Below are 24,750 nucleotides of genomic sequence, written 5' to 3' on the forward strand. Positions count from 1 at the left end.
GCCTAATACTCCTCATTGTGTGCAAGCTTCTGGTTGCTCATTGGAAGACTAGCTCACCACCCACCAGTGCGAAATGGGCCACACTTCTATCAAAAACATTTTTATTAGAATGTGCCCCCTACAAGCGGCAACCAATGGTATATACTTCAAGGGGAGAGCAAAACTGCGAACTCCTGGAACCATACACATGAATGAACCCCCCCCCTGCCTCTCTTTCCCACCCAGACCCTCCCGCCCTCCGCTCCTTTTCTAACCTCTGCCTTTGTCCTGCCCCCTCCTCCTTGAAAGGCAGACGGACGGGTACCAGGGGCTGGTGGAATCCAATCACTGGTGGGATTACTCAACATCAATCGAGGAAAATGTCGGGATCTGGACTCCATACCAAACCGATGCGAGGCAAGAGCTTAGTAAAATAGCAGGAAAGGGTTTGTAACACTGCACATCGATACCAGTAAAATGTGAGCACGTCTTCAGGGGGTGGGGGCCAGAACGCCCAAAAAGTTGGGGAGGGTATGAGGTTTAGAATTGTTGAAACTTGTAAAGTCAGTACAACATGACTCGCCTCAATATTGTAAAAAGAAGTACACAAGATTCATGTATGACTGAGCAATCTCAAAATAAAAAAAAACAGGTTTTACAAAATAAGAATCATACTTTTCTGGTGGCACTTAAATGGCACTCTTCAAATGGCAAAAACAGCCTGATTGTAGTCTGTGCCAAAAGGAGGTGGAGACAGGAAAATAGTCAGTGATAAACATGTACTCTTCGAACTTGTCTACGCAGAGTTTCTAGCTTACCCATAATCATCGATCAGGTGAGAGCCCAGAACCACCACGCTAAGATCAAAAGCCTCTGGTTCTGCCTTGATGCCAAACATGATTGGGGCTATTTTGGAGTAATCCGCCCTGTTGCAGGTAGCAACACAAATCCGCATTTTACGCTGATCTGGGTTTTTTTCCATGACTTCTCTTTTATTTAAAAGCTTGTGGAAGTACAGTTCCTGTAAAGACGGAAAATAAGATTAACGTGCAGCCTTCATCACAAAACACACAAGGAAAAGGAACGGGCGTTACAATATAAAATAAGGGATAGCTTCAAGAAAGAAAAGACAAAAACAAAAGATGACTCATCGTTAAAATATAAGAGAAGCATACGGGGCTTTGGCCGCCAGATCAGGTCCCTTACCTTTAGCGTTATTGCTGGAATTGGTAGAAAAGATTGCATAATCCACCTCATTCCATGGCATAGTGCAATAGGTGCTCTGGGCTGCCTGTTTCTCTTTAATACAAACATTGACAGGGCTCTTTCCCACCATATCGGATATTTAATGTGAACAGCAAGCTACCGAGAGAAACTGTTTTTAAGTTATGGATTTGTACCACGGCATCGGATGATTGGCAGATGATATGCAACTCTTCCTGAAGAGCCAAAAACTGCAGTGTTAGCATTTTCCAAATAGTAGAAAAAGTAAATGGACAACTGCTGTCAAATAGCATCAATTCATCACACATGAAATCGTGGTTTTTCATTTCTCGACCTTTCGTTTTTCCATATGTTCCTCTGGTGCGCTGCCTCTCAAAAATTCCCAAAGGCGCATGCTCCCCTTTGGCTAGCCACTTTCCACCTTGCAGCCCCTTATACGCGTTAACATAAAAGGCTCCAATGAGGCTAGAGGGAGCTTGCAGTCCCACAGCTCCTGGAAATACACTTGTCAGTTATGTCGCTGTCCAATGCAAAAACTCAACACAGAAGCCTTTATCGAACGTGAGGCCTGGGAGACGCCGGAAGCAGAACACACATTATTTTGGTAAGTTGATAAAACACTGTCAAATGCCCAAAGTACCTAACCTTATGAACTGTTGAACTCTTGCCTAAACACACACGCACGCAGCTCTCGGTTATGCTTCAAACAGGGTTTTATTTCAGCAAAACCGGTTTCTGGATGTAGCCTGCTCGCTTCCGTTCACACACTGCACATTAGTGTATACCTCCGTCTCAACCGGTATAGTTTACATAAGGACTATTTGTTTGCGCCATCTATTGCACATACATTACCAACGTATCAAAATGGAAGTGCTAGTAACTGCACAAGCTATGAACTTGTGAGTAAACTAGCTCCTGCAGTGTAGTAACTTGTATAATGGTCTGTATTATAAACAGGCCAAGTATGTGCTTTTATTAGGTACAACTAGCTGTGAATTCAGTTTAAATGTCACTACCGGTGCGAAAAGGTACATAATTTGATTTCATTGTTTAAAGCGCAGACCAAGCGGGCACCAGAAAACAAAGGATACACAGAAATAAACTAAAACAGTTTCCAAGGGGGACTCACCGGCCGCGAATCTGATGCAGCAGCGGTCTCCCTCTAAATGCTGGAAATGGCCAGCGAGGAGCACTGGGCTGCTAGTGCCAAGTGGCAACACACAGACAGGCCCTGGCCAATCACGGCAAACAGAGGCAGGCCTTGGCCAATCGAGGTGGCGGGCGGGCTCGGGAAGCGGGTGGGAGGGCGGAGAAGAAACACAATGGGGCCAGGAAGAAAAAGAAACAAGCTGGGCACCGGAGTGTAATGTAATATTTGGCATCCCATACCGATCCGTTAACACCCTTGTCTTCGGCTGTGTTCAGCTCTTCACTGATTGGCTTTATTAAGCTCTAGCACTGCCCCTGTTAGTCTGAGCACCGGCCCCTCTTCCGAGCTGTCACAGACTAAAGCAGCAGAGCACCGAGCGAGCTGAGTCGGTTCCTGTAATTGATAAAACATGTTCATTCTGAGAGAAAGCTTTCAATTAAAACGCGAGGCTGCCTTTGGGGAAGCCATTGATGTAAAGCTTGCTCTCAGAATAATTTATACCCACAACAAAACGGAGCTCGGCATTTCACAATCTTTAACTTGTCATTAAAACCAGGCTTCGACTGATAGGAGCCACTAGTGACTCGTTACAGTTAAAGAAATGTCGAGCTGCGCTTTGTTGTGGTAATAACAAGACAGTTACAGTTTATGAAATGTTTCTTAATCCTCCCTATATTGTCCAGTCAGTGGAGTATCCAGAATTGGGGGGGGGGGGGGGACGGCGACAGCCACGATGAAACTCCTCCTACTTTCCCCTCAAATGAAGTGCATGCAATTTCAGGTTGTCTCATTCGCGCCCACAAACCGCCCAACCCTGCCCCAATCCATATCTCTCAACTATTTGTGTTGCAAAGGTGGGTGAAATTACCAGATTTTGTTTTTGGCGGGTGAGACGCCCATTGGAATGAATGGGCGTGCAGGAAGCTTGGCGGGTGAGTCAGCTGTGAGTTGAGAGCTATGTCCAATCTACTTTTTTGGTAACATTACTAGTGGCATATAACATTTTAACACAACAAAAAAAGAGCTGCAGAATCATTACAGATGCAGAGAACTCCTCTATTAGAGCTCTGTCCTGGTGCTCTGGGGCAAAATACGTGCACATCTCCTAATTTGCATATGAATTGCACCAACAGATATTACTTACTTCACAGAAAGCACATCACAAGGAGCATCATCAGTCTTTGATACTTGGAGGCACCATGCAAGTGACTTTAGAATAAGTTGTCATAAGTAAGCCACATGGCAAAAAATGTGGTGCAAAATACCTAAATTGCACCGTTATATATGGAGCAAGTCAGGCTTTAAAAAAAAGAAATAACAGAATGATATATTAAAGCTTTGAAGTGAATCACTTACAAAGCTGCAGATAAGACAGTCTGATTACATGATCTGCCCAGGAACACACACTTTGGTTAAATGGTGAAACCAGGATGGGGACAATTTAAGCAACTGAGCACATCGTCACAAGTTTAGTTTATATAGATATTTATTAATGTTTCCCTTTGCATTTCAGGTGCTTAAATAATACTTTATTTGTAGCAATGCCTTGGATGCAAATCACATTACATAAGACACTACCCTTTCATTATTAACTTTAACTATACATCATTATAGAAATATGTTGAGCAATAAGAGGATGGATTTAGTTGTATTTTCCCCATCCTGCATGCAAAGTCACAATAGCATCATGCAGATTAATGTGAACCTAACAAATCCCCCTTGGGTAAAGCCATAGGCATTATTTCATAAAGCCTGCAGCATTATGCAACCTTCTCACACCTGATCATGCCCTCCCATGCACATTTCTAAAGGGACAAAAATCCCGGCTAGTAGTCCCCCCTCCCTCCCATCAGTGCCTAATGGTTCCCATTGAAATGCTCTGTTGACACATATCAACTTGAGAGCCCCTCTGCTGCTGCCCAGAGCTCCTTGGGACATTGTCCTGGCATAGGGTTCGGAAAGGGTAAGGTGTCCTGCTGCCAGGACAATTACAGTGCTGAGCAGGAATTACTCAGCACACATTGTCCTGCCAGGGGGACACCTTTCCCGTTAGGCGCCCCCATTGAGGTGCCGAACAGGAGAGGTGGCCCACTGACGAAAGTCCCAGTCAGGCTCTCAAAAGAGCCTGTGGAGTGGCAGCGTGCCCCTCCGGCCCCCGCTCGGTACGCCACTGTGTCCAGGTGTTCTCCAGTCGATCAAGATATGAAGCTTTACAGTCCCTGGTGCCACATCTATGAGTTCATGAACCACCCTTGTGCATTTAACCCATCCTCCTGATTGAGGGGCTTTAACACACCACATAAGACTTCCTCCATTAGGTTCTACACTTTTTTTTGTCAAAATGTTACATTCAAGAAAGAGCGAGAACAGTAATTTCAACAAAGTGATAGATCCTCATCATATACCGCCACAGATTCCTTACATAAATCAAGAAATGCAACCTTTCAAATACAATTTTCCATCAAAGAGGCACAAATAAAAACAACCACAAAGAGCAATACATAAGGAAAGTCGGTGGGTACAAGGTGTGTCTGTGACAGACAGCAACAGGAACATCGACAAGACGGAGCACACTGATAGAACAAGCATTAGCAATGCGAACAGTTTGGGCTTTTTTGTAGGCACGGCAAAGGCACTTGTCAGGCACAGTCATATTGGTATTAACTGCCCATTGGTAGTTGCAGGTGCAAAATGGTGGCAGTACCTTGGCATCTAAGCAGTGCCCGGCAAGTTCCTAATATTATACAAAAGCCAAAACTCTTGGCTTTGCCAATGCTTGTGCTTAACAGGACTTCAATGAAATAAACACAGGGTGCTTATAAATCAAGTGGCTGAATGCAGACCTGGCTTCAGCATTTTTATTACACCAGTAGCGTGTTTACAGCACCAATTAAGTCTGCAAGCTTTGTGCCAAACACCATCTACAAGCTGTGTGGCCCTCCTCATATGCCAACACCTAAAGGGTTTCTGTCAAAGAGGCTGATACCTTAAAAGTAGGTACTGGGACAAGGAAGAGGAACATGGAGGTAATAGGCCTGAGAGATTTCTACACATTGGGCCTCATTCCGAGTAGGGCGGTAAGGGTTAACGGTCACCGGTAACGAGACCGGTGCCGTTAAACCCTTACCGCCCTACTACGAGTTCCCTTTGCGGGTCCTTCCTTAACGCCTGCTTTTTGCAGGCGTTAAGGACGGGACCCGCTTCGGGACTCCGGGGTCAATAACGGTACCGTAATTTACGGTACCGTTATTGCCGCCTTCCCATTGAGCCCTATGGGGGCTCAAATGGGAATGGGGAATGGCCCTGGTGAATGGGGAATTACCGGTCCCTCCAACCTCAGAATGGACCGGTATTAACTCCATTCATCAGGCCGGAGTTTGGACGAGTTCGGAGGCAGCCATGCCACACATAGCAGCGTGGTTACCTCCGAACTCGGAATGAGGCCCATAAAGTTGACCTCCTTAAATAAAGCACATAGGGCCTCATTACGACTGTGCCGGTCGGTAACAGCGTTGCCGGTAAGCCTACCGGCACTGTTGTTACCGGACTGGCACAGTCCAACTCTAAGGGCAGGTGCTGTCCCACCCGCAGAGTTTCACGGAAGCACCAAAACTTATTAACGGTGCCGTTGCTTCTGTGGTCCCCATTCCCATTGAGTCCTGTGGGACTCAATGGGAATGGGGACGAACAGAATTACTGCCGCCTGACTGTAACGCTCACCTGGTATCCACAGGGACATCACTCAGCCTGTTCTGACCTCTTACGACCTTGAACCCTTCCCTGGAGGCTATTCGACTGGAGACTGGGCCTGAAACACAGGATTGGTAGAGTTTAACTCCCCATTGTCTCTGTGTGCTTGAACCCCTTCTTCCTCGGGGTCCAACCCTTCCCTTTGATCCACAGCTCACCTTGTTTTCTTGGATAGTGTGCTCTGCGTCCTGCTTTCAGCGCAGGGGCGCGTCGATTGATGCGGGCTCATTGCTGCCTAGTTACTTCACTGGCAAGAGTCCGACAGGTAAGTATAATGAGTGTTTTGAACAGTTCTCTAACTACGTTCCTTTCCTTCCTTAGATGATGGCCGGCGTCCGGGGATGGCGGCGTGCTGCTGAGATGAGTAGCGCTGAAGGTGAGTGAGCGGCATGTGCGGTACAACCCTTTCGTATTTGCATTGAACTGAGTTCTTTTTCTGTGTCTTTTAGGTGCTGCAACGTTTTCCGCATGGATGCCGGTTATGAAGAACAAATGCGGTGGGTAAGCGCGGTATGCGGCGCCTCTAGATGTTTCCACGCCAACCTGGAGTGTCTTTTCCCTCTTGAAGATGGATGAGAAGTTCCAAAGACAGAGTTCCACCCAGAGCGGCTGGGATTCAGGTAAGTGTTTGAAGCTCGTACAGTATTTAAAAATAAGCGAAGATTTGCAGAATGCTTACTAATGCCTTTTTTTCTGTTCTTTTCCCTTTTCCTTAGGAAGCAGCATGCCGGGATGGGAATGCCATTGCCGAAGATGCCCGCAGAACAGAAGGAGCAATGAATGATGGGCAGAAGCGCTGCAAGGTAAGGCTGTTCCTAACGGTGTACTTGTTCTTGCAGGAGCTGAGCGCAGAAGAAAGATGCAGGCCTACTGGAGACCGATCCGAACACGGTGAGTGTCACGCTGCAGGTGCAGAAAACGCAAAGCATGTTTCTCAGCCTGGGTGTGGCTTAAATAGTCTCTGGGTATCCCAGGTGTCTCTGGGCTGACCCACACCCAAAAGACTAGACCGCACATGCAGTTCTGGGAACCGAAATATGTGGGGGCATCCACCTTGTCCCCATCAATGCACTACAAGTCCAATCCCCAATGTTATCCTGTGGGAGTGAGTGAGTCTGGTGCCACAAGCGCCAAGTCTGACTCCAAGTGGGTCTTTGGAGGGATGGAGAGGCCCTTGAGGGCCATGAAGGTGATCGTGGCCTGGCTCCAGCCTGACATCTTGGAGGGCTGGGGACATGAGGGGCAGGAATCATGACACTGACTTCCCAACCACCAGGGTTATAATAACCCGGTGTTACCGGGAAATCAGGCGCTGGTAATTTTTTTTCCGGGTCTGTTACCACCAGACCCGTAATGAGGCCCATAGTCTTGTTATTGTTAACAAGATACAGTATTATTCTTCATAAAGTATCTATGCTGCTATGACACATGGCCGGTGTGCATTGTGTAGTTCGCTCCACAAGCAGGAGAACCCCATGGGAGCAACCTCTCTGCCTGCCGCTCTGTGCTTTTCTGTGCAGCGCTCTGCGATACCACCACACACCTCCTCAACCACGAGCGGCGTGCCCTTGTGACGTGGGTCAGAACGATGCGGGCAACACAGTATGCTGTGCAAAAACATCAACACAGTAGGCATACATGTTGTGCTTCTCACTCCTTACCTCATCTGCAGGTAAGAAGCCCTCAATTCAGAACCCAAGTAGGCTACTGCTTTGGCACATGGGTGCAGCAGGCATGCATTATGTTGCCTCCCTTTTACAATGGCCTGGGCTCAGACCCTGAGTCAGGATAGAAGTGAGATGTTGTGCTGCTGCAAAGTGCCACCTCTTCTCTCCTGCATGTCCTTTGGTCTCACGTCCTTAGTTGATAAGATGTGCATGAGTGGAGTACTGTACTGATGTGTTCCTCTTTAGTGCAGCTCAATACAGAAGCCCTGCCGGATTATTTGTCAGTGAGTAGGATTGATACAGCCTTCTCTTTCAATCCCCACTGCCACAAGCTTTTGAAAGCATGTTAGCTGCTTCTAGTGCAGTTCTTGGTGTAATCCCCTGGTTTAGCAAAGTCTGCCATACCAGATGATACTCTTAGAAAATGGAACAGTTCCTATTTCATCAACCTTGCAGCCGTGGAAGCTGTCAATGTTGTCAACGCAGTGAGGCCTCATTAGAATGTGTTACATCATGAAAATATTTGAAATAAATAAAATCAAAATTGTACCTACCCCTGCTCACATGGAGATCACTGTTGCAAGTGTATTAATCTTCTCCACGCCAATATTACCAGTCTAGCTATCTTATAGGCTGTGTATATCATACATTTGTTAAGAAGGAGATGCATTCAGCAGGCACAGGCAGTATGTAAAAACAGATTAATTGGCATGCATATTAAAGCCGTTCAAGGGTGCCCTAGTGATTGGTTGTGTTCCAGAGGTGGGGATTATATTTATAACATGTGTTTATCCCTTCCATGATGATTTTCAAGATACCATTGTTAGGGAGAATTCTTATCTATGGCTAATTTCCCTCACCTAGTGAGTCCCCCAGCAGCTTTGCTGGACTTCTGGAGTTTATTTTTTTCCACTTGGTAAGAGTGAGAGCTTTTTCCCCCACTCTTACCTGTGTTTTGCTATGTGTTTCTACCTGTTTTTGTGATTGTGGACTCTGAAGTACACCACTTCTGTAGCCCCCTTCTTTTTGTGTGTCACTGTTAAGACGAATTTCTGAACTCTGTCCTGGTGGCGCAGAAGTTCAGAAGGCCAACCTAATTACTTGGAACAGGGTAACCTCTGGACGAGCCAGACCAATCAAATTAGCGATCGCGGCGGTCAAGACTAGGTCTCAAGAGGGGTGAGGGTGACTGAAAGCCCGCAATGAGCACACAAAGCAAGATCACTTACAAACTACTCCAAACAGTTGTTATATTAAAAATATATACACATTTATTCCAAGGCCTTTAAAACAATGACCGTAGCGAGAAAATCACAATATAACGATAGTAAACCAACACATACCATATCAACACAATATATATACAAATACGACAGTCTCAAGCGTTAGATGCACGAAATGGGTAGTCCACCTAAAAGGGAAGGAAGACAGGCAGTGCGAAATAATGCTTAGACCCAGTTCGCCTTCAGAGGCACCTAACTAGATGGAAGTCCGAGCCCTGCGGAGAGTGGAGCCTTGTGCTCAAAAGTACCTGCACGCGCTGGTGCCAACGGGCAAAAGGAGAAGCTCTTCGAGGGAAATCAGGCAGTTCAGTTTAGTGCACAAAAGAAGAAGAACAAGTTCCGCGACTCAAGCGCAGCCTCCACAGTGGGTAGAAGCAGAGCGCGAGTACGTAAAAGGGTGCTGTTTGACACAGCGGGGAAAAGCAATGGGCTCCTGCAGGAGGGCGACCAGATCCTAGCTATGCTACTCACCGGTCCCCGATGCAAGCAGACCCAGGCTTCTCCGCGTCAGTTTCAGCAGCTCGCAGGTTCAGAAGAGCAGGGAACGCCTCGTCGTCGTGTTGAGTAAAAAGACGTCCCAATCGAAGAAACCGGCACAGTTTGTTACCACAGCAGGGCAACGGAGCGGCCGTGTGTATCTGAGCCAAATGTACACTACTCACTTCAGACCTGGGAACGCCAAGTGTACGAAGCGTGTGAGAGTGACAAGGACTCGAAATACTACACAACCTGGCGGCGGTTACAGAGCAAGGCTCCCGGGTAAGCTGGTCAGTTAGCTGGATGGCCCAGAGACGCTTCCGAAGGCTTACTGGCAGGAGATGGTGAAGATGCCGAGAATAGCTGTTCCCGCTATTCCAAGGGTCGAAGTACCAGTACAGGCCTTCTGGTTCAATCAAAGGTGAAAAGGGTTTCACAAGGCGACAGCAGTGCAGAGGAGAAGTCCTTCAGCGGGTCACCAGCGATTCCTCGGTCCAGCCTCTTGGTTGCAGGATACTTGGCTCCTGTATTCCTTCGTTCGTGAGAACTCAGGAGATCGACCTGGTAGTGGTGTTTCCAGCCCCCTCTTATCCACGGTTCCCTTCGCGCCAAAACGGAGGGGACCCAATGGGAGATCCGCTCATCAACACTCACACCATTTGTGGACCAATCACGGACCACGGTGGTCCCAGGCATTCACACCACCCTAGACTCTCTGGCACCCAGGATGTGTATTGGGACCAGAAATCCCAGCCCACATCCTGGAGGCACACACAAGACATGTAGAAGCCCGCGAAAGCATCTGGGTTTCGCGGGAAAGTACATGCCCAAATAAGGAAGGCCCCGGGTCGGCTCGACCTGGGGAAGGTGAAGGGAGCAAGACGGTCAGCGGACAGGACAAAGGAGCCGCGTGGACTGGCCATTTTGGGAGCCAGGCCACCATTTTGGGTTAAGCGCGAGAAACGCGCTTAGAACGCTAAAAAGGAGCTCAAAACACAAGAAACGATCGCTGCCACCATTCCCGTCCCTGAATCACTTGCACCGATCAGATACAATCCTAAACGAGTATCTAGGGCCTGTAGAAGTCTAGAGACCCAAGAGAGCTGTAACTTAGCTTACAGTGCCCTCTTGTGTCATGTTGCACGAAAGCCGCAACATGATAAAAGAAACTACGGGAAACAGCGTTCCCCGGTACTGACTGTCTTAAGGGCATGTCAGTTTCCCCGTAAGAAAGGAGCGAAAGCCCAGAGGAGTGCGGCAGAAGGCTGCACTTCTCTGGCAAAGTCGAGAACAAGGTGAAAAACAACAGCAAAAAGTTTAGGGGTTGCCACATGGAAGGAAAATTACCTACAATTACGAAATCTTTCCTAACACTCGCCCCTCCCAGACTATGGACAGGGGGAACTAATCCACCCCTGGATGAGTCTCTTGTTCAGGTCGGTTAAACATTCTGGACAACCCATCAGCATTGCTATGTTGGACACCTGGCCTATGCTCAATAGTGAAGTCAAAGCCTTGTAGACTTATGGACCACCTAAGCAACTTTGGATTCTCCCCCTTCATGTTCATTAGCCACTTTAAGGGCTTATGGTCAGTCTGCACAGTGAAGTGGGTCCCATAGAGGTAGGGCCTCAGCTTCCTTAGGGCCCACACAACAGAGAAACATTCTTTCTCTACCGTGGACCATCTGAGCTCTCTGTCCTTAAGCTGGCGACTAATAAAACCAATAGGGTGTTCCTTACCCTTCTCATCTACTTGTGATAGTACAGCTCCTATCCCAGTGTCAGAGGCGTCCGTCTGCACGATAAAAGGTCTTTGATAATCAGGGGCCCTGAGGACAGGGGCCTGGCACAAGGAGTCTTTTAAGCCATTGAAGGCCTTCTCACACTCGTCGGTCCAAGTTACCTTCTTGGGTTTCTTCGGAGTTGTGAGGGCAGTCAGAGGGGCAGCTATGGTGCCATAGTCTGCCACAAAATTGCGGTAATACCCCGCGAGTCCTAAGAAGGCTCTCACTTGGATTTGCGTAGTGGGGGTAGGCCAGTCTTGTACTGCTTGTACTTTACTGGGAAGAGGCTGTATCCTCCCTCCACCTACTTCATGTCCAAGGTAAACCACTGAGCCTTGTCCAATCTGGCATTTACTAGCCTTTATGGTGAGGTGTGCTTTCTGAAGAGCCTGGAGCACAATCCCGAGGTGTTTCACATGGTCTTCCCAGGTGGCACTGAAAACTGCTATATCGTCCAGATATGCAAGACAGAATTCGTCCAACCCATTCAACACATGATTCACAAGCCTCTGGAAAGTGGCAGGTGCATTCTTCAACCCGAACGGCATTACCCGGAATTGGTAAAGGCCGTCTGGAGTAGAAAATGCTGTCTTCTCCTTGGCATGTTCTGCTAAAGCTATTTGCCAATAGCCAGCAGTGAGGTCAAACGTGCTGAGGTACTTGGAGGCACCCAAAGTATCCACCAGCTCATCTGTTCGAGGCAAGGGGTGTGCATCTGTCTTGGTGACAGCATTCAGAGCCCTGTAATCCACGCAGAACCTCAATTCAGAAGTGCCTGCCCTTGGAACCAAAACCACAGGGCTGGACAAGGACTACTAGAGGGTTCAATCACCCCAAGGTCTAACATCTTGTTGACCTCGGTCTTAATATAAGACTGTACTTTGTCTGACATCCTGTATCCCCTACTTTTGGTAGGTACACTGTCTCCTGTGTCATTGTTATGTTTGCACCAAGGTGTCAAACCAGGCGACTGTGAAAACAGGGGGGAAAACTGCCTAAGCAAACTTTTCACCTCATCCTGCTGATCATAAGTCAGGTGAGGGGCCACTCGGACACCCTCAAAGGAGCTATCTGAAGGACCGCTTTGGAACAGGTCGGGGAGAGGTTCAGACTCCTCTTCCTCAACATCTGAAGCCAGTAGCAGTGCTGCGATTTCGACTCTTGGGACGAAGGCCTTCAGCCTATTCACGTGAAACACTTTTGGAGCCTGTCCAGGCCTTCCAAGGTCCACTAAATAGTTAACCTCACCCAGGGGCTCCACCACTGTGTAAGGGCCTGACCATTTGTCCTGTAAAGCTCGAGGCCTTATGGGATTCATGATCAGGACTTGCTGACCAGGTGTAAAGTTGATGAGGGAAGCTTTCTGGTCGTACCAATGTTTCACCAGCGCTTGTCCTGCCTTCAATTTATCACTAGCCAAGCCCATCAGAAGTACCATCCGTTTTCTGAGCCCTAGTACATAATCAACTACGTTGGTAGTAACAGGGGGAGTGGGCATCTCCCATCCCTCTTTGACGATGGCTAAGGGTCCCCGTACGGGATGACCGAACAGAAGTTCGAAGGGGCTGAAGCCAACACCCTCCTGTGGTACCTCTCGGTAGGCAAACAGTAAGCATGGTAAAAGAAGATCCCATTTTCTTCTCTGAGGTTCCTCCAGAGCCCCAATCATGCTCTTTAACGTTCTGTTGAAACGTTCCACCAGACCATTGGTCTGGGGGTGGTATGCAGAAGAGAACTTGTAGGTGACCCCACATTCTTTCCACATAGCCTGCATATACTTCGACATAAAGTTGCTGCCACGATCCGACACAACTTCTTTAGGGAAGCCAACCCTAGTAAATATGCCAAGTAAAGCTTTTGCAACTGACTTGGCAGGTACAGTTTTCAATGGGATGGCCTCAGGATATCTGGTTGCATGGTCGACCAGCACCAGGATAAACCTATTGCCCGAGGATGTTTGCGGGTCAAGGGGACCAACGATGTCGATCCCTACCCTTTCAAATGGTACCCCCACAACTGGGAGCGGTACCAACGGAGCTTGAATTGTCGCGCCAACCTTACCAGACAACTGGCAGGAGGCACAACTCCTGCAGTGACTTTCTACTTGCACCCCCATCTTGGGCCAGTAGAAGTGCATGGATAACCTTTGCTTGGTCCTCTTCATACCAAGGTGACAAGCAAGGGGAACTTCATGCGCCAACTGCAGGAGGAAGGGCCTAACAGCAAGGGGAACCACCAACCTCCTATGGTCTCCTTCTGTAGACTCTGTGGGCTCACTATACAGGAGTCCACCTTCCCAATAAATCCTATGCGTCCCAGGAGGTTCACCCTCAAGCTGGGAGCAGGCCTGTCTCCTTAGGCCTTCCAGAGATGGGCACTCACGTTGGCCTTTACTGAATTCGTCCCTATCAGGACCTCCTTCAACTAACAAGTCTTTTAGTTCAGGATGATCGTTGGGGTCAAATACTTCAGGCATCGCCACCTCCTCGTCAGGCCTGGGCGATTGACCAACTTCCTCCACCGCAGTGGTAGGCGAGCTCGGGGGAATATTCTCTTTCCCTCGTCTTGACTTGTCGACTCCTTTCGCCTTGGGTTTCCCCTTCGGCTGGGGCAGCGTATTGGTCTTGGCCAATGCTGCCTGTGCTTGAGACCGTGTGTAGGGTCTTTCGGCAGTGTCTCCTACGAGCCCTAAAGCTCTGAGATCATTACCTAACAAGACCTTTCCCGGGACGTTTCTCTGAATGCTCACTGGAATCCTGACTGCTGTACCATTTAAAGTAAGATTTACAGGTATTACTGGGAACATACGGAGTGGGCCGTCAGCCAATTTAGTGGGCATCAGAGTAGCTCTGGCAACTTCCTCTGAGTCTACCAAGGTAGAATCCACTACAGTGCGACTGCACCCACTATCCCTAAGAGCTGGAGTATCCACTCCATTGATCAGCACACTGTCTTTAAAGTAGTGCTTGGTATTATCCGGAATCCTAGCATAAGCCTCTGCGACTTTAGGCTCCCAGAAACCCAGGGAAACTAAAACTACCTCAGCCTCTATCCCGCTGGGAAATGAGTCTGAGGAGAAGGATGCTCCTGTAATCTCTTCTTCCTCGTAGGAGGAGAAGGCCAGATTAGCGGAGTGGACCCCCAAAGGTCTAACCTTACACCGGGGATCCCCCTTCACGTGGTCAGTTGCTCCACAAGCAAAACAAGATCCATTGGGTCTGTTTACATAGGGAGGCTTATTGTAACCAGAGTTCTGTTTCCGAGGCTGACCTCCACTACCCTGTGAGTTCTCTTGTGTCTTACCCTTATTTTTCTTTTTGTGGCCCTTATGAGAAGAAGATTTAGCAGATTCCCCACCCTCCATATCTTTGGACTTTTTCCCTTCCTCCTACTTACCAGGATGAGTTTTGTCCTTATGGGACACTCGATGTGACACCCATAAGTCTGCTGCAATGGCCAGCTTCTTAGGATCTATCTCCTTCGAATCGGCCAAATGCTGCTTAAGCTCAGGGGAAGAAGATGCAAAAATGTGTTCCAGCATGACAAGATTTATCATGCCTTCGAAGGTAGAAACCTTATAACCTTTGACCCAGCCAGTTAAGTTTTTCAAGGATTCAGTGACATAAGATACCCAAGTACCACCTTCCTTTTTCTTATACTCTCTGAAACGTTTCAAATATTGGGCCGGAGTCTTCCCAAACTTTCAAATGAGAGTTTGCTTTAACATTGCGAAATCAGCTCGCTCAGCCTTCGACATTTCCATAATGGCACTACAGCCAGAATGGGGCAGTCTGCTGAGTAACCAGGCAATCTTATCAGCATTGTCAACTTGTTGAACTTTGCATGCATACTCAAACGCATTCAGCCAGTCCATAATGTCATTCCTTTCTTCATATACACTGAGCAGATCTTTCGGAAACCGTGGATGAGAGGAGGCCCCAGATCCATGTCCAGGACCCTTGGACCCATTTGCAAACTGAAGCTTGGCAGTTCCAACTGGTGATCCCTGTCTTTTTGTTTTTCTGCCTGTTCGATTTTTAGTTTGGCTATGCTGAATTCAAGCTCCTGCTGCCTAAACCGCAGCTCTTGCTTCTTGAATTCAAGCATAGCGTCCCCATCAGCACTGGCAGAGGAAACATTAGACATCTCGTCCTCCCTGTCCTCGTGGTCACGATGGATCAGTGCAGCGGCAGAACCGTCGGTTCTACCAGTGAGAGCAGCCCCACCTCCTTCCGCACTGTCCTCAGAAGTTATAGCGTCAAGCTGCGCTTCTTGCCACGCCACGATTCTTTGGATCATTTCCAATTTCGTGCCTTGAGAGGAAACGCCTCTCTCCGCACACATCTTTTTCAATGTTTCTGATTTGGAAGCATTTAAAGTTAACAAGGTATTTGTTTCCATACTGTTAGATAGGACTATGGCCTTTTTAAAGTTATACTACAACAATTCACTACGTGTCCTGGTTGGAATAACCTGAAATGCCTTAGTTCGTGCGCAACACTGGATACCTTCAGTCGTATCCCACCGCTGTACACCAATTTGTTAAGACGGATTTCTGAACTCTGTCCTGGTGGCGCAGAAGTTCAGAAGGCCAACCTAATTACTTGGAACAGGGTAACCTCTGGACGAGCCAGACCAATCAAGGTAGCGATCGCGGCGGTCAAGACTAGGTCTCAAGAGGGGTGAGGGTGACTGAAAGCCCGCAATGAGCACACAAAGCATCCACTTACAAACTACTCCAAACAGTTGTTATATTAAAAATATATACACATTTATTCCAAGGCCTTTAAAACAATGACTGTAGCGAGAAAATCACAATATAACGATAGTAAACCAACACATACCATATCAACACAATATATATACAAATACGACAGTCTCAAGCGTTAGATGCACGAAATGGGTAGTCCACCTAAAAGGGAAGGAAGACAGGCAGTGCAAAATAATTCTTAGACCCAGTTCGCCTTCAGAGGCACCTAACTAGATGGAAGTCCGAGCCCTGCGAAGAGTGGAGCCTTGTGCTCAAAAGTACCTGCACGCGCTGGTGCCAACGAGCAAAAGGAGAAGCTCTTCGAGGGAAATCAGGCAGTTCAGTTTAGTGCACAAAAGAAGAAGAACAAGTTCCGCGACTCAAGCGCAGCCTCCACAGTGGGCAGAAGCAGGGCGCGAGTACGGAAAAGGGTGCTGTTTGACACAGCGGGGAAAAGCAATGGGCTCCTGTAGGAGGGCGACCAGATCCTAGCTATGCTACTCACCGGTCCCCGATGCAAGCAGACCCAGGCTTCTCCGCGTCAGTTTCAGCAGCTGGCAGGTTCAGAAGAGCAGGGAACGCCTTGTCATCTTGTTGAGTAAAAAGACGTCCCAATCGAAGAAACCGGCACAGTTTGTTACCACAGCAGGGCAACGGAGCGGCCGTGTGTATCTGAGCCAAATGTACACTACTCACTTCAGACCTGGGAACGCCAAGTGTACGAAGCGTGTGAGAGTGACAAGGACTCGAAATACTACACAACCTGGCGGCGGTTACAGAGCAAGGCTCCCGGGTAAGCTGGTCAGTCAGCTGGATGGCCCAGAGACGCTTCCGAAGGCTTACTGGCAGGAGATGGTGAACATGCCGAGAATAGCTGTTCCCGCTATTCCAAGGGTCGAAGTACCAGTACAGGTCTTCTGGTTCGATCAAAGGTGAAAAGGGTTTCACAAGGCGACAGCAGTGCAGAGGAGAAGTCCTTCAGCGGGTCACCAGCGATTCCTCGGTCCAGCCTCTTGGTTGCAAGATACTTGGCTCCTGTATTCCTTCGTTCGTGAGAACTCAGGAGATCGACCTGGTAGTGGTGTTTCCAGCCCCCTCTTATCCACGGTTCCCTTCGCGCCAAAACGGAGGGGACCCAATGGGAGATCCGCTCATCAACACTCACACCATTCGTGGACCAATCACGGACCACGGTGGTCCCAGGCATTCACACCACCCTAGACTCTCTGGCACCCAGGATGTGTATTGGGACCAGACATCCCAGCCCACATCCTGGAGGCACACACAAGACATGTAGAAGCCCGCGAAAGCATCCGGGTTTCGCGGGAAAGTACATGCCCAAATAAGGAAGGCCCCGGGTCGGCTCGACCTGGGGAAGGTGAAGGGAGCAAGACGGTCAGCGGACAGGACAAAGGAGCCTCGTGGTCTGGCCATTTTGGGAACCAGGCCACCATTTTGGGTTAAGCGCGAGAAACGCGCTTAGAACGCCAAAAGGAGCTCAAAACACAAGAAAGGATCGCTGCCACCATTCCCGTCCCTGAATCACTTGCACCGATCAGATACAATCCTAAACAAGTATCTAGGGCCTGTAGAAGGCTAGAGACCCAAGAGAGCTGTAACTTAGCTTACAGTGCCCTCTTGTGTCATGTTGCACGAAAGCAGCAACATGATAAAAGAAACTACAGGAAACAGCGTTCCCCGGTACTGACTGTTTTAAGGGCATGTCCGTTTCCCCGTAAGAAAGGAGCGAAAGCCCAGAGGAGTGCGGCAGAAGGCTGCACTTCTCTGGCAAAGTCGAGAACAAGGTGAAAAACAACAGCAAAAAGTTTAGGGGTTGCCACATGGAAGGAAAATTACCTACAATTACGAAATCTTTCCTAACAGTCACACAGCACCTTAAGTGCTGTGGCACAGGGTTGTCTTTGAGACTTCCCTCGACTCCATTTCTGAGGCGACTACCGTCCCCCAGAAAAGGGAAAAGTTACCATTAACTTTATTAGTCAATCTACCACAGATCCAGTACACCCCATCTTCCATGGAGTACTGGAAATGGTTAATTTGTATCCCTTTTTATCTGTACCTCCTAGAGCATCGTTTCGCTCTTTTAACATTTAGGGCCTCATTACACGGATGGCGGAGAACCATGGCGCTATTAGCGCCATGGTTCATGCTGGTAAAATACCGGCACCGCCTTGGCGGAAAGGGGAATTACCGCCCCATTCCAGGGTTGGCGGGCCGGTAATTCCCCCTTCCACCATTGCCCTTCCCCATTTCCATTTTTGGCCCATAGGGCTCAATGGGAATGGGGAAGGCGCTAATTACTGTACCGCAAATTGCGGTACCGTAATTAGCTCCCTGGGTCCCTTTGCGGGTTGGTTTTTAACGCCTGCAAAAAGCAGGCGTTAAATCCCCCAACCCGCAAAGGGACCTCGTAGTAAGGCGGTAAGGATTTACCGGTACCAGTAAATCCTTACCGCCATCCGTGTAATGAGGCCCTTAGACTTGGCTGGTGGCAGTGGTATCTACCCTAACTTTTCTACCGCGATTATATTAGATAAACGTGGTACTGTTCTTGGCCATTATATTAGCCTCGAACATAAATCCGCTTGACCAAATCGTCTTTCTTTTGGCTCCGGTTGGGTTTATTCGCCATTTCTTTTTGTTAAAGTCCTTCTTGTGTCTTACTTTGCATGGCAAACTAGGTTCGCCTTGTTTGTTCCCTGTCTTTTGGCGGGCTTCTGCTCAGAAGCCCTCCTCAGGGCACCTGTCTGTCTAGGTGGGCTAAATTTGAGGGAGGGGTGTACTCACCCCCTGCACAGGGTATCCTAGGAAACCCAAGTCGCACTTTGTCATGATTGGCCAGGGTAGTTGTCCGGGCTGGACAACCCCCCCTGCTGGGTGATTGACAGCCAGGCTGTGTGAATGGGGTTTTTCACATAAAAGGCAGGTCTCTTGGGCTAGAAGTCAGAGAGTCGCCACTGGAACTACAAGGAACCGAAGAGAAGCAGAGAGAACGACAGCTGCTGCAACTACCCAGTCCCGGTGAAGCCCTGCTGCAGTCCTGAGCTATCTTCCCTTCAACGACTCAGAAGATCCAGTCCGGAGTCTTCTTCCCTTGAGCTTGGTGGGGATAACCAGCTCATCTTCCACAGCCAGAGGATCCTCTTCCTTGGTCGAAATCGCTGCACGCTGCTGTAGTGGTCCGGATAGCCACCTGAAGAGCCTCTCCTGTTTTTAAGGAGCGCACCTTTTATTCCTTTTCGCTGCTGCCGGCTTCATCCCTGTGTGGTGCAGACCCCCTTCAGACGTCCTCCTTCACAACGAAGCTCCAGGAATCGTGGGTCTGTGGGAAGCAACAGGAACAACTGCCAAGGCACCAGCTGCACCATTGGAACAAGGTACTGTGTTCTACTTGAGGAAACTAGGTGAAACCCTTTTCTTCATTTCCAAGGCTTGGCCTTGTCTTCCCTCCTTCTTATAACTTTTGCTTCCGAACATTGACAATATCGTAGTACTTTTGGCTACGTTGAATCGTGAACTGTCCGACTGTGTGATCTACGGCAACAGGCCCCGGTGTCTCTCGACCCTGGCTCCGTCCCTTTGACTTTTGAACTCCTGTCTCTGAGTGTTTGATTCTGCCTGCCTAACCAAAATATTGCCTGTGATTTTTGCCTCCAACTCCCTCTGGGTATCTCGGGTGCTAAGCGTGTTTTTGCCCTGGTAGCATTTCATGTCATGGATACGCGTTTATTTAGTAAACCGAACTGTCAAAAAGTGATCGTATTCGCGGTAACGTGTTTTGTTCGTAACACTGGTTCATTCGAACACAGGGTACTTACCTTGAGACTTACTGTACAAAGTGAATTGGTTAGTTGTAGTATATTTAACGTGTGGTTTTTATTTGAGTTTAATAGAAGTGTTGTGTTTATAACGAATGGTTTAAAAATAAATGTACTTATATTTTTTACCTGAAACCTTGAGTCAGTGTTTGCTTGAGTCACAGTAATTGTGGTCCCTTTGTGTAATGTACTCTTGCCACTTCAATAATACACCTTGACCACTAACCTCATATAATTTCAAGGTCTTTGATAGACCCTGAAAGTATAAAAGGCGCTGTCTAGAAGTGATCCTCAGATCTCTGTGGTCGGGACTCAACCCACGGAACAACCTTACTGGCTCAACAGATGGCTATAGTCATCCATGGTCCACAATCGCTGTCCATGATCGACAAGACTTGACCACGATTGCTGATGCTTGGCAATGGTTAGCTATGATTGGGGATGGTGGGCCATGGTTGGCAATGATTGGCTTAGGGATAGGCAACCCGTGGTTGGCTTGGATGCTGGCGAAAGTCAGCAATGGCCGACTGTGTCTGGCAATGGTCGCCTGCTGTCTGAGCCTAAAAAACGTTTGGTAGTATAAATAATGCAAAATGCAAAACCTTTTCACTGCAGATAACCAAGACAAAAGACAGTTCAAGCCAAACAAAAGCCAGACACTATACCTGCCTCTGCCAACCCTTATGTCATGCTTTCGCCTACCTGGCGCTTATCTGATCGGGTTTCACTTCGGAAACGCTTTCAAATTGCGTCCCGATCCAAGATGGCACCCAGACGCTCTTGCCACACGGTGACATCATCGCGTTCACGTGCTTGGCAACATCTGATACCCGGAAATAAATGGAGGTAATTCAGAAGGCTTCTCGCATTGCAATTGCTTTGTATTGTGGAATGGTAGCTTGCCTTGCGACCTTGTGTTCTCTGCTTGCTCTCTCTCTTCCCCCTATCTGGGTTCCTGGGTTCCCTTCCTTGCACTTTCTCCGTGTAGCACTGGCTCCCCCCTTGCACGGCTCTGCCGTTTCCTCTTCCCCGGTATTCCTCTGTTGCTTTCCTCCATTTTCGCTTGAGTCTGCTAGAGCGGAGCTACCCTTACCTTCAGCTGGCTTCACTCAGGATTAATAGGACATTGCTCCTTTTCGTGGGATCCGCAGCCTGGAATCTGGAGATTTCTTCCTGGTTCCTGTAAAGACAAATTCCCGGAATAACAAACTTACCTGGAATGTCTTCTCAGCACCTTGTTTTTTTTCTTCCCCCTCAATGTTTTTTACCCTCTGGGACCTGGCTCTCGGGGTAGCCTTAGTGCCTACCTGTTAACCTGTAATCGGGTTGCATGGTGGCTACCTGAAAGGACAGGCCTTACCTCTTCCCAGCAAAGGAGTCCAGAAGCAAAGAGGTAAGGACTGAACCAGACACCTCATCTCCTAGTCATCATTTAGGGCATTCATTTTGGTTCACATGCAGAGGGGAACTAAACCACCACCCCATGGAGCCATATCTTAAAAAATCAAATTTAATCAGTACTCAATTCTACCAAAATAAAAAGTCAAATAAATCATGAATCAAATAAGAGATAAAAGTATGTTTGAGTCCCTGTAATAAAGCGAGGGTTGTTAATGTCGCTGTTGCAGAGATATACTTGTATCCTACGGGTCAGAATTTCCCATTACCAGTTAGATTGCACAAAGGGTTAATATGCCTGCTCCGATTTGTCCGTTACATGCACTGCACATACCTACCATTATAAACAACGGAAGAAGCTGTGGCCCCTGCAGCTCACCCCCGAAAAAATTAAAAATATATTACGATTGGCTCCTCATAAAAACAAATGTCTCTTCTTCTGGGTGCTCCAGCATGGCAGCAGGTTATTTTTCATTTAAATAGGGCACTGCTGCTACACCAGAATGGGACAGCCTTTGAAAGACTGCCCATGCTGGTGTGGCAGTGGCGCACTATTTAAGTGATAAGCTCTCCACTCCTTCATAGCAGCTTGGAGATTTTCATTTAAATAGGATGTTGCTGCTATACCAGTACAGTGTAGCTTTTGAAAGGCTTCCCTGAGCTGGTGAGGCAGCGGTGCCCTATCACCCACCAGATACAGACGGACGCCCTGCGGCAGACCAGGCTTACAGCCGCCCGTCTGCCTCATGGGGTAAAGCTTGCTGAATTGGTACGTTGCAAGGTTCTGGACCAAACTGGGACTTCCTGTACTTCAGAGACCTATTCTAGAATCGGAAGACGCTGCTCTAGTATGTGTGCAAGTGAGTGGGGACTGTGCATAGGGGATGCAGCCGCTTCACTCGTGTGCTGAAGAGGGACACATTGAAACAATCAGCGAGGGATCCTAGCATTCTCAGTGTCCCAAAAACTAGTCTGTTTGGTTTTGTAGCTGAAGACTGATGGGAGGCAGACCTAGTTCTCAGCTGTCAAACCCTCAGAGGAAGCCACTCCCCAGGGTTATGATCAAGCTCAGTGGGACAACTTGTCTAACTGCCAACTCACCCTAGTTTTGGCAGAGCCTCCATTTTTTGTGATTGCCCAGATACAATTCCCTTTCACACTTTCCCTTCAACATAAAAAAAATACAGTAGTCACTCAGTGGCCAATTAAAGCTTGCACACTATGCCCGTTTACCCGCTGTGAGAAACCTGAAGGTGTAACCCTGGCTAAATCCCGGAGATCTGTCGTCCAGGTGGCCAGGACATGGCCATCGCTATTGGATCCAGTTCCTGTAGGTGGACTAGTGAGGGAGGATCACCTGGATGGGGTGTCCTCGGGGAGTGGGAGTGGCACAGACAGGTGAGACGTGGTATCCCCCTTCCTTCAACACCTTTTCCCCATCCTTTTCTGTAGGACATTCAAAAACACTGCCCCGCCCCCTTTTCCGACACAAACACTTTCGCACAACATGAAAGACAATGGACTAACACCAGAGCCGTTTACCTGACTTGTCCCAATACCAGGATCACGCAAAGTCAGGCAATTTATCAGAATCACACACACCTGACAGCCCTTTCCCTTCCCCACAGGGATAAAAAGGAGAGCAAGAGAGCACAGTACGAGCGAGGCAAACCGCACAATGAGACAGCTATCAATACCAGGCAGTTCAAGAGGAGGAGAAAGGTGACAAACATCGAGAGGCAGACGAGGAGAGACATAACCTTGCCCATCAAAAATACCCTGCAAATCCTCCACAAAAGGAATTTTAAGACCGAGGACAATAGCCCAAGTGTCCTGCAACAGATATCAAAGGTACACCGAGCGTATAGACGCTGATAAACTGGATCGACGGAGACTCCTGCTACCTTGGTAGTGGCCTGGACTCCAGTTGTGAGGAAAACCAAGGGGTTCATCACAGCCGGTGAGTCGAAGGGGAAACTGATAAGAACCGGGTTGTGTGGAATGAAAGTCGCAAAGGTGCAAAGTAAAAGAAGTTCAAAGAACTGTAAAATTGTAAAGGGGAGACCGGCTGCAGAAGAGGACCAGCACCACGTCGGTGCTGCTTTGAGAAACTCTGGTCGACTCTGGTCGATCCCCGTCTGAGTGAAACTACAGATACCAGAAGGCCGTAGGAGAGCCGCCGGGATAGCTCAAAGTGGTCATACAGGACGTCAAGCAAAATCCCCATACAGTCGAAAGCCTTTGACCTAAGAACTATAAGAAAGCAAGGGAAGTAAATCCTGCAAACATTGAATGTAAATGTGAATGTGAAGTTGGCCAGAGTTAACCTCGAAGAGGGATGCTGACGAAGAGGGGGGGAAAAAATCTAAAGTCCCAAGAAACAGTGCTTTGACAAACGTGAACCTGGTAGAGGGATGTCTACTATGAACTGTTAGAAAAGACATTAAGATTTGGGAATCAAGAGAAAGCCATAATGAACCCAGTGGAGGAAGGCTGAAAGCAAAGAGGGGTCTGCCCCTGGAAGAGGGGGACCCAAGGGTGAAGCCATCACCCGAGAAATAAGCCATAGTGAACCAAGTGGAAGGAGGCTGAAAGCAACGAGGGGTCTGCACCCGGAAGAGGGGGAACCAGGGAGGGGGGAAAGACATCCCCCGAGGAATACGTAGAACAGAACTTTGCATTTGTTAGTCATATTAGTAAACCTATCAGGCCCTCTGAAACAGGAGACTCAACCAGTGAAGGCCTTGATATCAATAGGAACTGTTTTAGGATCCAAGCCCGGAAGAAGGGGATCTCGGGGTGGAAGTCATCACCCAAGAACCACTGAAAGGAGACTGTATATTTGATTTGTGGGAAGCGATTGGTACCTGTAAAGGAACTTTGTGTTTGTTATTTTACTCACCCTCGAAGGCAAGAGACTTTTTGAAGATAAAAGAGCCATCGAGGCTCCTTATAAGCTAAAACAGAACTGTCGTCTCATGCTGGGAGAGATCGAGACTGTGCTGTGCCTCATGATCCCACCTTACCCTGTGCGCAAAACGTGGGGAAGGAAGACCCAGGCTACCATATCCTGACATATTATTTGTGAACACTTCTTTCTTTTTTTGAAAACTATCCCACACCCTTTTTCTATTAGTTGTAAGGCTTGGCAATAGGTTCCTTAGTATAGGCCCTTTTTCATTTGACACAATGCCACTAGGACTGCCTTATTTTCATTTGATGGTCGACGGTTGCTCCTATCTTAGATTTAGGTTTAGATTAGGTGTTTTTAATAAACACCCTTGAACTGTGATCACGTGTGTCTGTCACCATGACTTCCTTTCACTGCCCTCCCCCTTTTTCTATCTGCCCCCTCATCCACAGAACTTCCTGACAAGAGTTAATATATGCCAACTAGATATGTGCCACCACACATAGGTAATAGCGCTATGGGTCTATAAGAGGCAC

The 24,750-nt window shown here is 48.2% G+C and overlaps 1 protein-coding gene across 4 annotated transcripts in view; it reads right to left on the reverse strand.

The window, feature by feature from the left end:
- GNE (glucosamine (UDP-N-acetyl)-2-epimerase/N-acetylmannosamine kinase) overlaps positions 1–24,750 on the reverse strand; it is a 540,721-nt gene that overhangs the window by 422,289 nt on the left and 93,682 nt on the right. The window contains exons 1-2 of one of the 4 annotated variants that reach the window (XM_069630469.1): positions 2,593–2,695; positions 798–1,000 (exon numbers count right to left, since the gene is read on the reverse strand). The exons of 1 other annotated variant lie outside the window; for it this stretch is intronic. In XM_069630469.1, coding sequence (XP_069486570.1) covers positions 798–961 — 164 coding nt within the window. In that variant the 5' untranslated portion in view covers positions 962–1,000; positions 2,593–2,695. Of the gene's footprint in view, positions 1–797; positions 1,001–2,332; positions 2,573–2,592; positions 2,696–24,750 lie in introns of those variants that run through there. 2 more of the 4 variants (XM_069630468.1, XM_069630467.1) reach the window with 2 other exon arrangements.

This window comes from Ambystoma mexicanum, chromosome 6q (assembly GCF_040938575.1).
Source record: "Ambystoma mexicanum isolate Mex_15411 chromosome 6q, UKY_AmexF1_1, whole genome shotgun sequence".
NCBI classification, from domain to species: Eukaryota; Metazoa; Chordata; class Amphibia; order Caudata; family Ambystomatidae; genus Ambystoma; species Ambystoma mexicanum.